The sequence below is a fragment of the Rhincodon typus genome, chromosome 9, assembly GCF_021869965.1.
Source record: "Rhincodon typus isolate 14 chromosome 9, sRhiTyp1.1, whole genome shotgun sequence".
In the NCBI taxonomy this organism is placed as follows: domain Eukaryota; kingdom Metazoa; phylum Chordata; class Chondrichthyes; order Orectolobiformes; family Rhincodontidae; genus Rhincodon; species Rhincodon typus.
The window spans coordinates 85,197,578-85,212,703 of record NC_063340.1 but is presented as its reverse complement, the minus strand read 5'-3'; the positions used below and the strand labels follow the sequence as shown (position 1 = coordinate 85,212,703).

Below are 15,126 nucleotides of genomic sequence, written 5' to 3'. Positions count from 1 at the left end.
GGTCTAGGCCCGAAACGTCAGCCTTCCTGCTCCTATGATGCTGCTTGGCCTGCTGTGTTCATCCAGCTCTACACCTTGTTATCTCAGATTCTCCAGCATCTGCAGCTCCTACTATCTCAGTTTTTGTGTCAGCTGCCACCTTCCCTCAACTGTCTAGAAAACAGAAATGAGCTGCCACAAAGCTAGAGTGTAAGAGGGGAAAACTTAATTAATACACATTATTTAATTTTAGGTCATTTGGCAAAGACAAGAAATCTATTCAGGCTTCGATCAGAAGAAATAAAGAAACCAACACTGTATTAGCCAGGCTCAACAGTGAATTACAACAGCAGCTAAAGGTAGGGAGAGATTGGATATCTGGAATATCTAATCTTGTGGTGAAGTATCATTTGATATTTGCAACTTGATTGACTTTAAGTTTCAATGCTTGTGACACTTTGAACAGCAAATTTATCTTAGCCTGTCTTTCAGTCTTCTCTCAAGTCATCTTTGAAGAAGTGACACTGATTAGGATGTACTTCAAATGGAAAGTATGACACATTGATTGGATAGATTTTAAAGGAGTCAATAAATTAACATTATAATACTCAAATATTTATTTAAAAAGAAATAAATGTTGATTAGTGAATAATTGACTCCCAATTACAAGTTTTTCATTATTCCTTTCTACAAGAAACTTAGATTTAGGAGGAATCCTGATCCATTAATAGTTTATAAAAATTTAATGTGATTGTATTAAACTAGTGAAAAACACAATGGGCAAAAAAAAAAAGTGTTCAGGTCTGTAGGCCAATATCAGCTACATTGTGTATTGACCTTTTTCGATTTGATGTTTCTGTTCATGTTGCATGAATGTAGAATCACCTAGAGTGTACTAACAGTGTGAAGGCAAAATGCAAATGAATGGGATCTGGTGAGGTTAGTGAGAGAATTAGCCAGTGTTACTACTTGGGAGAATGGACACTTGATGCAAGAAGTGAGAGTAACTGGATATGCGTACTCGGTGCAGTGTGAAGAATTAACCAAAGCCTTTTGTATGTCTCTCCCCCTCTTTTTCCCTTACACTCACCATCCACCCCACCGCATCCCCCTCCATGTCTCTGTTTTGGTCCATCCCTTTCTCCCTAATTCGGTTTATCTGTCTCTGTTGCACCCACACACCCCACCCTACTGACCAATTTATCATAGGATGTGCTCGAGGAGAGAATTTCTCTCGAGGTCCAGCTGGAGCAGCTTCGGCCGTTTTCACACTTGTAACGGAGCAGCCGAGGTGCTTGGATGGGACTAAAAAAACCCGTGTTTGATCTGAACGTGTCATGGTACCCTCCTCCTGCAGATAGCTTACACCTGTGTTCAGCTTCGCCAGTCTACAATGAAGCAATAGTTTACATGGTTCCTTTCATCGAGCTGCACATTTGACATATGGCTCCAGTATGTTTAAGAGGCGGCGTCTTATGGTTGGGGGGGTGGGGGTGGGAAGGTGGGCGGGATGGGTGGTGATATAAGAGGGTGTTGTAAAACTGGTGGGCATTCAAGCCCTGGGTGAGGAGGATTTTTTTTTGTTGATTCTACAGAAGAGCAAATAATTTCACAACCCCTCCCAGATCAGTCCAACATGACAGAACTGGCTTACCGACAGGACAGAAATCCTAAGCGAGCTGATGGCTTGTTGAGTACTTGGGATTTGCATATGAAAGGTGGAGTTATCAGCAACATTGATGCACCTATGCTCAATTAATCAGTCTCCTTAACTGTATGGACATGTTAATATAGAATTGTGATTGTGCAAAGACTAGGGATGGAAGAGCTGTGCTTGAATGGAAAATTGTTTCCTGTGTCAGTGTCAAAATACTTTTCTCCTGAATCTGCGTAACTTTTTCATTTTGGATGAGGAGTTGAGTTTTATTCTGGTATATTGTGAGAGGAAATGGCTTATCTTGCCCTTAAAGATTTAAGGTCACGAAAAAAAATCCATTGATTTCCTACAGTAAATGATTTCCCTATACATTTAGAACAAGCTCGGAAATACATAATGAAATATTTTGCACTACTAAAGTATGTGTGTGTTCATGATTGGTAGGCATGGTTCAAAACCACTTTTTAATTGGAGGATGTGAAAGGTAATATATGCTTGAAGCCTGGGTGAAAGTTTAGGGACAGTCGCTTTTTTTAAATACATGTTTGACAGTCACTCACTAAGGACTGTGTTTATGATAAAGCGGTCTGTTGATTAGATATGTCGATATGGTCGTGGTGAGTTGGCCTTTTTAACTTGAGTGCACTGAACTCACTAATCAAGCTGCTGTGTATCCCAGTGGCTTAACTGTTTCATAGTGTATGTGAAGCCCGACTGCTGCACATGCACCCGTTATTAAGGGAGGTGGGTGTGCAGTGTTTTGTGTTTGGCTTTGCAATTTCCATCTATTTCTGCATAATTTATCCATCAAAAGAAGCAGGATCCTGAATGGCAAGTCTCACCTGTGAGGAGGAGAAAAATGTGTAAATACTGTGTCACTTCTCAGCATTTGTGAAAGGGAGATCAGCTAGTATTTGGCATAAACAAGTTTGGGGTGAGATGTCTGTGTGGCACCTTAAGTCACATTAAAAACCACCACTTGAGGGTGAATCCCTGTGCAGTTTTGCATGAAATGTGTGTTAAGCAGATGCATCTATACTCCCCTTGCCCTATTCTCACTCCAAAATGAATTAAAATATGTGGGGTTTGTGCATTAGCAGAGTATGTGGGGTAAATTGTAATGATTTAGGACAGAATCTCTTTGTGTGTGTGTGTGTGTGTGTGTGTGTGTATGTATGTTGATGACTTGCAGTTCTGTGGTTTCTCTCAATACCGCCTCTATCTGCATGTTACTGACCGATTTCCATTCCACCAACATAGCCTTCTGAGTACTGAATACATACTGTGCACCTCCCTGACACTGGTAAAGTGATCCTCTTCGAATTTAAATGGGAGTTTAATCAAAAATTGTACAGAACTAGAGAATATTTCTTTAAATTATTATGTGAAAAGCAAGATTTTATAATTGTTTGACTTCAGTGTTCAGTATTGTAAGGGTTAATGTGATTTGCAGTTTCTTTTGTCTGAATATATATATATACACACTCATCTCTATTTAAAAAAAGAAAAAAAAAACTTTCTTTGCATTTGGGATTGTTTTGTTTTTGTAATTTCAAACCTTATTGTTCTAGCTTTGTACTTCAAAAGAGAGAAGGGATGAACAGGGAGGGAAGGCTTCACATCCTGGCCTAATCACAGTCACCTTGTTATTCAGGTCAATGTACTGTATAAGGGGTATGATGTAAATTGTATAATACACTTTTGATCTTGTATGTAAATTTCCATTAAATTGCTGACTAACAGCAGCTTTATTTAATTGCTTTAATCTAGCTCTGGGATCTTGGATGTTAAAGTGCATGGATGTATCTTGGCAGAGCAAACTAGCAACTGTGATTTTTACACCAATAAAACAGTACAATATTTTACCTGACTGTCTACTCTGTTCTCCATTTCTATCTATCTAAGATATAGGATCTGGAGTAAATCATGAAAAACGTCAAATCTGCCATGTCGTTCACTACTTCACTACTTCCCACACTATCCATGATTTCCCTTAGTAATTGTAATTATTGCTAGCATCAACAGCCATCTGAGCTAGATTTTACAACCATTTGTAAAAACATCCTTCCTCACCTTGGTTCTGAACAGTTGACCCCCTTGTTCTGAGATGACGATGAGTCACTGGATTAGTAATCCAAAGGCCGAGGCTGATGCTCCAGGTGTGTGGGTTGAAATCCCACCACAACAGCTAGTGAACTCTGCACATTTAATTACGTGAATTCAATGAAAAGCCATCCTCAGTAATGGTGATGTGAAATGATCAATTGTTTTGGGGAAAAAAAAATTCTGGTTCGGTGTCCTTTTTAGAAAGGAAATCTACTATCCTTACCTGACCTGGCCTATATACGATATCCAGATCCATAGCAATTTGGATCATTTTTATTGCCCTCTGAAACGCCAGGTAATTACAGATGGGCAGCAAATGATGATCTTGCCAGTGACGTCCACACCCCAGGAAAGAATAAATTATTCCTCTGACTTCAAAATCTGAAACTATTCTAATATTCTTAGTATCTGCTGTTTTCCTGACTTCCTGTCTGCTGTTTCTCGCCAGACTACAGTTATAATCCATAAGCCTGATTGTGACACACTGAACCTATAAAAATTTGAGGTTTCCTGTAATCGATTATTCTTGACTATGAATGTTGTACATTTTGACCAATTAGACCTAAATGTACCTATAGGATCTGCAGTGATGTGTCATACATTCATTTGCTATCATAACTTAAGTTCCATTCTGCAAAATAAAACCACAAGACTATGTCACTAAAATGGAAGACATTTTGCAGATCATCAGGGACATGTATCAATGTTGCTTCCTTAGTACTGATTCAAAATCTCTGAACTCCTGACCTAACAGCACTGCAGGAGCACAACATTCAACTCTGTCCCCTGCAACTAACTGACTCCAGTACCCTGTTGATTTTGATCAGGGCAGAGAAACTTGAAGCTGCTTTCTCTAGCAGCTGCAATTGATAGGACAAAGAGGAGGAGTGGAGCCGGTGTATAGGAGCGTGGTTGGGAGAGAAGCGGAAAGATTTCATAAACACCTCACTAGGCCGCAAACTCTGAATTAAACCCTCCTGGCCCTAAGTTAGGAGATCTAGGTGTTTATCTGGGAAATAGTGTGACCAGCAAGAGTATGCTATTGCTGGGAATTGAGCTAAGTGTGGGAGTTTAGGCAAATGGGAGAGGGAGACATTACTGTTTTGTTTTGGCCATTTTTGTTTTTTGCAAGGGGCTGCTTTGTGATTGAGGTTAGATCAAAGAGTGGGCCTAGGTGAATACTACTCTGGACACCAGAGCTTAAATAAAAGGTGGGAAAACACCCAGCAAGTGAGTCTTCAGGATGGTGTTGCCTCCCTGGTGACAGTGTCCAGGACTGCTCGGAGCAGATGTGTTGCACCTCCACTGGAATGGGACAAAATTCCTGGAGGGAAGATTTGCTCAAGCTACTCAGGGGAGTTTAAACTGGTAGGGAGGTGGGACTTTAAGCAGTAGTCGGATGAGAGAAGGTTGAGGTTGCTATAGAAGCTAAAAAGCAAGTTTTAAGTAGACAAGGCTGGTAAATGCACGGCAGCGTGCAAGGGAAGACTGAATTAAAATGCATCTGTTTAAATGCAAGAGGCCTGAGAGATAAGGCAGATGAACTCAGGGTGCGGATGAGAACGTGGCACTGGGATATTGTAACTATTTCAGAAACATGGCTGAGGGAGGAACAAGACTGGCAGCTCAATGTTCTGGAGTATAGATGGTACAGGAAGGATAGAAGGGGAGGTAAGCGAGGAGGTCGGAAATGGTGCTTTTGATGAGGGAAAACATGGCAATACTTAAGATATTCCTGGAGGATCATTTAGTGAGGTTATATAGGTGGAACTGAGAAATAAGAAGGGGGTGATCACTTTTGGTGACACCCTTCCCAATAGCCAGCAGAAAATTGAGGAGCGAATATGTAGGGAGATTGCAGATAGTTGCAAGAATAATAGGGTCATAATAGGGGATTTTATCTTTCCAAACATGGACTGGGACTGCCATAATGTTAAGGACTTGGATGGAGAGGAATTTAAGTATATTCAAGAAAACTTTCTCTGTGTATTGGCCCTACTAAAAAAGGGGCAAAACATGGCCTCCTCTTGGGAAATAAGGCAGGGCAAACAACTGAGGTGTTAGTGGGGGAGAACTTTGACACCAGTGACCATAGTTTGATTGGTTTTGAAGTAGTTCCAGAAATGGATAGGCTTGGTCGACAAGTTAAAAGTTCTAAATTGGGGCAAGGCCAACTTTGATGGTATTAGACAGGAACTTTCAAAAGTTGATTGGGGAGGCTGTTCTCTGGCAAGCGGGAGACTTTCAAAATTGAGGTAATGAGACTTCAAAGACAGCATGTTCCTGTTAGTTGAAGGGCAAGGCTGGTAGGAGGAGGGAACACTGGATGATTAGAGATATTGAAATTCTGGTCAAGAAAAAGGAGGAGGCCTATGTCATTTGTAGACAGCTGGCAACGAGTGAATCCTTTCTGGAGTATAGCGGGTGTAGGAGTACACCTTTAAAAGGGAAGTCAGGAACGGAAAAGCGGGACATGAGATAGCCTTATCTGCCAAAGCTATAGAATACAAAGGGACTCTACAAGTATATTAAGGGTAAAAGAGTAACTAGGAAGAGAATAGGGCCCATTAAAGATCAACTACATTGTCTGTGTGGAGCCACAGGTGATGAGTGAGATACTAAACAAATACTGTCGATTTTTACTGTGGAGAAAGAAATGGAGGCTAGAGAACTCGGGGAAATAAATATTGATGCCTTGAAAACAATTCACATTTCAGAGGAAGAAGTGCCGTAGGTCTTAAAGACACGTGAATAAATCTCCAGGACCTGATCATATACATCCCAGGACATTGAGGGAAGTTAGGGAAGAAATTGGGGGCCTCTAACAGAGATATTTATATCATCTACAACCACTGGTTAGGTGCCAGAGGACTGGAGGTTGGCTAATGTGGTGCTATTATTTAAGAAAGGCTGTAAGGAGAAGCCAGGATACTATGGACCAGTAAGCCTGATGTCAGTGGGTCAGTTGTTGGAGGGGTTTTTGAGAGACAAGATCTACATGCATTTGGAAAGGCAAGGACAGATTAGGGATAGTCGCATAGCTTTGTGTGTGGGAAATAGTGTCTCTCAAATTTTGAGTTTTTTGAAGAGGTGTGACCAAGATGATAGATGAAGGCAGAGCAGTAGACATTGTACACGTGGACTTTAGCAAGGCCTTCAACAAGGTTCTGCATGGTAGACTGGTTTGTAAGGTTAGATCACATGGGATCCAGGAAGGGCTATTAATTGGATACAAAATTAGTTTGACAGTAGGAGACAAGGTGGTGAGAAAAGGGAAGTTGTTAAGATTGGAGGCCTGTGGCCAGCAGTGTGCTGTAGAAGTTGGGTCATTTTTACATTGCTGTTTGTGGGAGCTTGCTGTGTACAGAGTGCAATCTATATTTCCTACATTTTAACAAGTATAAAAAGTGCTTTGGGAGGTCATGCAGCCATGATAGGCACTATATAAATGAATCTGTTTATACAAGCATAGCCAATTTGCAAAATGGCTATCCGTTCTAGTTGAGCAGAATGGAGCAGAGCTAGTTATTGAACACATGAAATGGAAGCCAGAGTTCACTATATGGCCTGTCGAATCTGTTCCACCATTAAATAGGGTAGTGGCTGATCTTGCTTTCCAGTTTTGCTTTGCCTGGTTCCTCTATCTGTCGATTCCCTGAGAAACCAAATATGTGCATATTCCAGTCTTCCAAGTCATCAGTGATGGAGCATCCACAATTTTCCAGGGTAGAGGATTCCAAAGATTCTCGACCCTATCCGTCAAGAAATTTATCCTCATTCTTGTCAGTCTTAAATGAACTCCATGCTCCCCAGTCCCTTTATCCTTAGCCCCTGTGTTTTAGATTCCAGAACCAGAATCGATCTGGCTACCTTAGCGAGCCTCTTCAGAATCTTGCACAGCTCAAAGAGATTTCCTCCCATTCTTTTAAGCTCCAGAGGAAATCAAGCCAACATACTCAGCATAGAACAACCCTCCCATCCAAAAGACCAAATTTCAAGAACCTTCACTGTACTGCCTCCACTACAAGTATTATCTTCCTTAAATATGCAGACTAAAATTGCATACAGTATTACAGATATTTTTCACCAAAGCCCTTGACATGGTAATAAGTAAAAAAGTTTAATAAGCCGCCTGATGTTCTTAGTTGTTAAGCCAGTGGCCTGATTTTCCTTTGAGCACATTACTTCCTCTATAATAACAGTAAACATTAGGACTGGTATCTGAGCTGCTGTCTTTTGTACTACAATTTCTACTGTTTTACCATATACATATATGTGCACCAAAGCAGCCTGTAGACTTTGGAACAAAACCTGTGCAGTGGATTTTCCACTTGCTGGTAAATTAGTGTGCAAGATGCCCATTATTACTGTCCTTCGTCATAAGATATGGGAGTAGAATTAGGCCATTCAGCCCATCAAGTCAGCTCCACCATTCAATCATGGCTGATTAAGTTTCTCAACCCCATTCTCCTGCCTTCCCCCTGTAACCCTTGATCCTCTTACTTACCAAGAACCTATCCATCTCTGTCTTAAATACACCCAGTGACTTGGCCTCCACAGCCTTCTGAGGCAATGAGTTCCACAGACTAACCACCCCCTGGCTGAAAAAAAGTCCTTCCCATCTTCCTTCTAAAGGGCTGTCTTTTCACTTTGAGGCTGTACCCTCAGGTCCTAGTCTCTCTTACTGCTGGAAACATCTTCTCCACGTCCACTCTATCCAGGCCTCTCAGTATTCTGTACATTTCAATGAGATCCCCTGCTCATCCTAAACAGAGTACAGACCCAGAGTCCTCAGCCACTCCTCATATGACAAGCCTTTCATCCCTGGGATCATTCTTGTGAACCTCCTCTGGACCACCTCCAAGGCCAGCACATCCTTTCTTAGATATGGAGCCCAAGACTGCTGGCAATATTCCAAATCCAGTCTGATCAGAGCCTTGTACAGCCTCAGCAGTACATCTCTGCTCCTGTATTCTAACCTTCTCAAAATTAATGCTAACATTGCATTAGCCTTCTTAACTGCCAAGTGAACTTGCATGGTAACCTTAAGAGAATCCTAAATTAGGACTGTTACAGAGATAGTAGGAACTGCCGATGCTGGAGAATCTGAGATAACAAAATGTAGAGCTGGATGAACATAGCAGGCCAAGCAGCATCAGAGGAGTAGGAAAGCTGATGTTTCTGGTCTCGACCCGAAACGTCAGCTTTCCTGCTCCTCTGATGCTGCTTGGCTGCTGTGTTCATCCAGCTCTACACCTTGTTATCCTAAATTAGGACTCCCAAGTTCTTTTGTGTTTCAGATTTCTGAAGCCTTTTCCCATTTATAAAATAGTCTATACCTCATCTTCCAACCAAAGTGCATAACCTCACCCATTCCCATATTGTATTCCATCTACCACTTTGACCACTGTCCTAGCCTGTTCAAGTTGTCCTTCAGCCTCCCTGCTTCCTCAACACTACCGGTACTTCCATTTATCTTTGTGTCACCAGATCCCATAAGATGAAATCCTGTAAATCTTTTAAGAAACAGCAATGTTGACTGAAGCACTGTGACTTCCCTTAAGAGTTGAACAATTACACCAGGTTTAATTTTTACCTTTGAGTTCTCTGCATGTGGTAACTGTTAGTGACCTTATCAGTTTTTCATTGAGAACACATATCAGCAATTGCATGCAATTGATGTAGAAGTTAGCACTTTATCTTGATTGCGTAACCATTAATAATCAGTCAGACTTGGTAATGTGACTCAGATACGTTTGCTAGAAATGATACATTCACACACAATGACCTATTCTCTGCAAACAAAAGGAATACATCCAAGCCCAGTGCCTCTTTCAAATTATCCAGAATCTTGAGCCTTTAGTTCCTTGTTGCTTTTTCTATATGAGCCAATGAATCAGCACTCTTATCCTCTATTAAAAATTGCTGTGATCATTTGAAATTTGCCATTCATGCATTTGTCCTGTTGAGAGAAGCTTCAGAAAAACATCTGTCTCTTCAGAAAGTATTCTCATTTCACTTAAAGTTATAAGATGCACAGCCCACATAATTAAAATGTAAAGCCGGAGAACTTACTGCATTCTAAGTTTGTTTTGACATGTCTGGCTAGTGCACTCTTAACCCTGCTGAAAGGTTTCAGCAACTGATAGTTCATCTGAGGTCAAGTCTGTTTGATTGCAGCATGAATGGCATTTGCTAGCAAGGAGAGCCAGATCATTTTGTCTTCCTCTGTCTCTGTAGCACAAATCCATTGGCGTTTTGGTCCTTTCAGAACAAATGCATTTTGGATGTCTGAAACCAAATATTGGATATTTTTAACGTTTGGAAACAAACTAACAGAAAATGGTTCAGCTTCTGTGTGCCAGAAACAAAACTGCTTGCGCTCTGATTTAGTAAAAGATGGTTAAAATACAACTTGGAGTCTGGTTTGTTACAGACAATAGATGTAGCCCCTGTCTCTAAAAACGAAAGGTGTTCACTGCCCCCACTCTTTTGGACCATTCAGTATTCTTTCTCAAAATTGGGGCTGTGCAATTGAATGGGTATGCCGTTTAAAAAGTTAAGAAATTAATTGTCCTCTGATGCATGTAAAATATCTCTAGGCATAATTTTGAAGAGGAGAGTTCAATACTGAAATGGCCAGTATTGCTCCATCAACCAAATTCTGTTAGAAAGTTAGAATGCAGTTTGTGGGAACTTTGTTTGCAAATTTATTGCATTTCCTAACATTTCAACAGTGCCTACACTTCAAAAAATTATTGGCTGTAATGTGATATGGATGGCCTGTGAAATATGCTATAATGAATATGAGTCCTTACCAAGTGCCAGAAATGAAATTGTACTTCCTGTTTTATAAATCTACTTCAACACATTTTCCTGTCTTTCCTCTTTGGGAATATTATCCTGACGTTTCCATATTGGCCAACCATTTATCTGGAATGAACAATCTGAGTTGTCTGATGTTGAGGTGCATCAGTTGAGTGATTACAAATGGATTTTGATTCCATCGGGTACTAATATCCATGAGCCAGTTTGATAGTGGATGTTTTTGGTTTTAACTTTCAGTTGCTGGATTAAGCCATGGGTCAGGTTTTCCTCTGAGGCAAGACATCCTTGCTCCTATACTCAAATTCTTTGTAAGGAGGAGGGAAAATCTGCACTGGTGCATCAGTTGAAGTGTGCAAATGACCTTGGTGTTGCTATCTGTAACCTGGAGAAGGTAGCCAATGTTCACAGTGTAGCATCAAGGATTATGTGAATGTTATTCTTTAAAATCATGAATGAAAACTAGGAACAAAAATAAACCAATCCCTCACACCACATAGTAGAATAAGCGACATTCCTAGTATATTCTGGGCACAGATTGCAACTAAAACCCTGCCCTGTAAAGGTATATATTTGAATATTGGACCATCTGAACTAGGAGTAGGTACCATGGCTATCCCTGATGAGCTTTTACCCCCTTGCTTATCACTAATCTGTCTACCACCACTTTCAAAGATTCATGAACTCTGCTTCCATTGCCTTTTTGAGAAAGTGTGTTCCAAAGACTCTTCATGAGAAAAGTCTCATCTCATGTCTTAAATGAATGATCCCTTGTTCTTAAACAGTGACCCCTGGTTCTCCCACAAAAGGAAACCTTCTCTCCACATGCCCCCCAGCAAGAACCTTCAGGAACTTATGTCTCGATCACATTGGCTCTTAATCTTCCAAACCTCAGTGGATGCAAGCTTAGCTTGAGCTGTCTTTTTCCAGAAGATAGCCTGCTGTTTCCAGTATTTTGGAAAACTTCTAAGAACTGCTTCTAGTGCATTTACATCCTCCCTTAAATAAGACCAATACAAGGTTCTACAGATTCAAACTTGATATAACCAAGCAATGGCGTACATTTGGAGTCTGGGATGTCTTCAATGAGCAGACTGGAGAGGGCCACAGCTGCCAGGAACTGGAGAGACGTCTTTGGAGTTCGTTCAAAGGGCAGGTGAGAGACAGTTCTTGAGGTGAAAACAAGGGCATCATTAAAGAGGAAAAGATTCATATTGTTGATGTGCTCATAAATCCTGAGGAGGAGAAATGATGTTCAACAATGAATAACATAATTGTACACTTTATTGAACTACAAGAAGCTCCTGTATAAACTAATGTTCAAGGCAAAAAGCAATCATCAACCCAAGCTCTGGAATCCTCTCACTAAACATCTCCATGTCACTTCTCTGCTTTCTCCCATGTTGTGTTTCAAAGACTTTCATTTATATAGCACCTTTCTTGACCTCCGGGCATCCCAAAGCGCTTAATCGGCAAATGAATTAACTGTAATATAGAGAAGGCAGCAGCCAATATTTGCACAAGATCCCACAGATGGTGCATGGGTCTATATAATTTTCTTCCTGAAAAGAAAGTCAGGACATTTTCTATGTACGTGAAACAGCACAGGAGTTTTGCAATTTAGACAAATCAAGTGGCACACAGTGTCTTGCACAGCTAAAGACGATACTATTTGAAGGGGTGGAGGGCACATTGAGACAGAATGACACCAAGAGTCTTTGAGTTGAGGAAGGCTGCCTGACACCTTCCTTGGTTTGGTCAAGTTGTGGTTTGTTACAAATCTCTAAGTACAAGGCAGCCAGAGCTAGCAAACTGAAAACATATCTCTCTCTTCCCTTCTCCCAGTGAGTAAAAACAGAAAAAACAAGAAAGCATAAAAGAGACAATGTAATGAAAATACCTATATCCATAGGTTAAACTGTCAAAGTGAACAATGATCATTGCTTGCCAGACCACAGCATGTAATCAGTGCTAAAACTCAATGAAATGTGAGACATAATTTAACCCACCCTATGCTCTGGAGTTTTGGCCTTCAGAATGTTGTTTCCTAGCTATATTGTTTCCACCCATAGTATCTGTTTCAAACCATCTGTCTTTTGTCTGTCCTAACTGTGAATGAGTATGTGTGTTTTTGGGGTTTGAAGGGAAATAGTTTCATTGTAGGTTATTAATTTTCACTTCTCTCTGCCATTGCTTAAAATTAAAAATGAAAAGAGAAAATGCTGGACCAACTCAGCAGCATCTGTGGACAGAGAGAAATAGAGTTAATGTTTCATAATAAGAGTTCATAAGAGCTAGGAGCAGGAGTAGGCCGTCCGGCCCTTCGAGCCTGCTCCACCATTCAATAAGATCATGGCTGATCTTTTCGTGGACTCAGATCCACTTACCCGCATTCTCACCGTATCCCTTAATTCCTTTATTGTTCAAAAAAATACCTACCTTATCTTTAAAAAACGTTTACTGAAGTAGCGTCAACTACTCCACTGGGCAAGGAATTCCATAGATTAACAACCCTCTGGGTGAAGAAGTTCCTTCTCAATTCAGTCCTAAATCTGCTCCCTCTAATCTTTAGGCTATGCCCTCTTGTCCTAGTTTCACCTGCCAGTGAAAACATCCTCTCTACTTCTATCATATCTATTCCCTTCATAATTTTATATGTTTCTATAAGATCCCCCTCAATCTTCTGAATTCCAATGAATATAATCCCAATCTACTCAGTCTCTCCTCATAAGCCAACCCCCTCAACTCCGGAATCAACCTAGTGAACCTCCTTTGCACCCCCTCCAGTGCCAATACATCCCTTCTCAAGTAAGGAGACCAAAACTGCACACAGTACTCCAGGTGTGGCCTCACCAGCACCTTGTACAGCTGCAACATAACCTCTCTGCTTTTAATTTCAATCCCTTTAGCAATGAAGGATAAAATTCCATTTGCCTTCCTAATTACTTGTTGTACCTGCAAACCTACCTTCTGTGTTTCAAGTCTGGTATAACTTCTTCAGTACTACATTCTGAAGAAGATTTGCTAGACTCAAAACATTAACTCTTTCACTGTCCACAGATATTCCCAGACCCGCTGAATTTTTCAAAATTTTCTTTTTTTTTAAACTTTCAGATTTCCGGAATCCGCAGTATTTTGCTTTGTATTTGTTAAAAGTGTGTTGCAGTAAATAATTATTATATAGTAGTATTATCACTAGACTATTAATCCAGAGATCCAAGTAATGTTCTGGGGACTTGGGTTCAAATCCCACCATGGCAAAAGATAGAAATTGAATTCAATAATGATCTGGAAAGAAGAGTCAAAAGATGGCCATGAACCATTTTCGATTATCAGGAAAACTCTATCTGGTTCCATCCTTACCTGGTCTGGCCTACATGTGACTCCAGACCCACAGCAATGTGGTTGACACTTAACTGCCCTCTGGGCAATTAGGCATGGACAATAAATGCTAGCCTAGCCAGAGACACCAACATCCTGTGGATGAATAAAAAAAAGTCTGGGAAATTGTTCGTCTTGGTTGGCCAATGGGGTTTTATATATTTTGTGATGGCTTGTGAAATAGTGGGCCTAATTGCCAGCACATTCTACCCGTTAAGTCACAATAATAGCAACAGATCTTTTCTTTGGTGCTGGTTGAGAGATTAGCCAGACACCAGGGAGAATACCTCAGGTTTTCATTAAAAGCCTTAGGATCTTACATCTCCACCTTGGAACCTAGGCAAGGCCTCTACTCATCTGAAAGCACTCCCTTTATATTTCTCTGAGCCATGTAGTGGTATGGGATGTCCACACTTAAGGTGCTATAAAAATGCAGGTTTTTTTGTTGTTTGACCCAGTTTGCAATGTAGCTATCAGAACAATTACTGATAACTCCAGCTCCCACAATGATGTGTTACAACAGTACCAGCCAAGAGGTTTCAAAGCTTTCTCACAGCCTGGGGAGGGGAAGTCGTTGTGCTATTTTGATGCATATCACGAAAGCTACTTCAAAGATGCAGCTTCTACGGTCAATGCAAACAGCTAGATCTCTCGGCAGGAGCTTCGGCTCTGTGCAAGGACGAGGTTGGAACTTCAGAACCCACCTGAAGGAAGGACAGATCTTTCCGTCAAGACAACTCATCTGAGCCACTTCCTGAACCTGAATCAGGTACCTATTTGCCTCCAACAAGATCTGTAAAGAAATTACATCCAATTTAACGTGCAAGAAAAGGAATTCAAATGCAACAGAGATTAATTTTGTAACAGCTATCCATCCTGTTGTGGGAATTTCCAGAGTCTGAGAGCCGCTCAGCTATCCTCTGACCATCCTCTGTAAAGAGTGACCAGACAGAGTCCTTCACATGTTTAAAATGGCCATTATTACTTCCTATAGCAAGGGGTTCGAGAATGCCAGACCAGGACAGACTGGAGACCCAGTGATTTCACACCCCTAATCCCTTTAACATGCCTGACTGCTAACATTGTAGGTTTGTGGGGTGAAGAAAAGAGAAGGGGATGTAACCAAAGTTAAAAAGGTACTTATTTTCTCTCTAATAATGGCCAGGAAGCAATTATCT

General features: G+C 40.8%; 1 protein-coding gene and 1 long non-coding RNA gene across 4 annotated transcripts in view; one reads left to right on the top strand and one right to left on the bottom strand.

The window, feature by feature from the left end:
* Positions 1-96: 96 nt before the first annotated feature.
* LOC125484049 lies at positions 97-3,511 on the top strand. The gene is made up of 2 exons (XR_007262918.1): positions 97-338; positions 1,189-3,511. It is a non-coding gene; the product is annotated as an uncharacterized LOC125484049 (long non-coding RNA).
* A 5,731-nt stretch (positions 3,512-9,242) lies between these two features.
* Positions 9,243-15,126, bottom strand: part of LOC109930177 (epithelial cell-transforming sequence 2 oncogene-like) — a 58,235-nt gene continuing 52,351 nt past the window's right edge. For 2 of the 3 annotated variants that reach the window (XM_048601112.1, XM_048601114.1), the window contains 3 exons: positions 14,653-14,741; positions 11,630-11,802; positions 9,243-10,033 (listed from right to left, as the gene is read on the bottom strand). In XM_048601112.1, coding sequence (XP_048457069.1) covers positions 9,903-10,033; positions 11,630-11,802; positions 14,653-14,741 — 393 coding nt within the window. In that variant the 3' untranslated portion in view covers positions 9,243-9,902. The remainder of the gene's footprint in view (positions 10,034-11,629; positions 11,803-14,652; positions 14,742-15,126) is intronic. The other variant, XM_048601113.1, reaches the window with a different exon arrangement.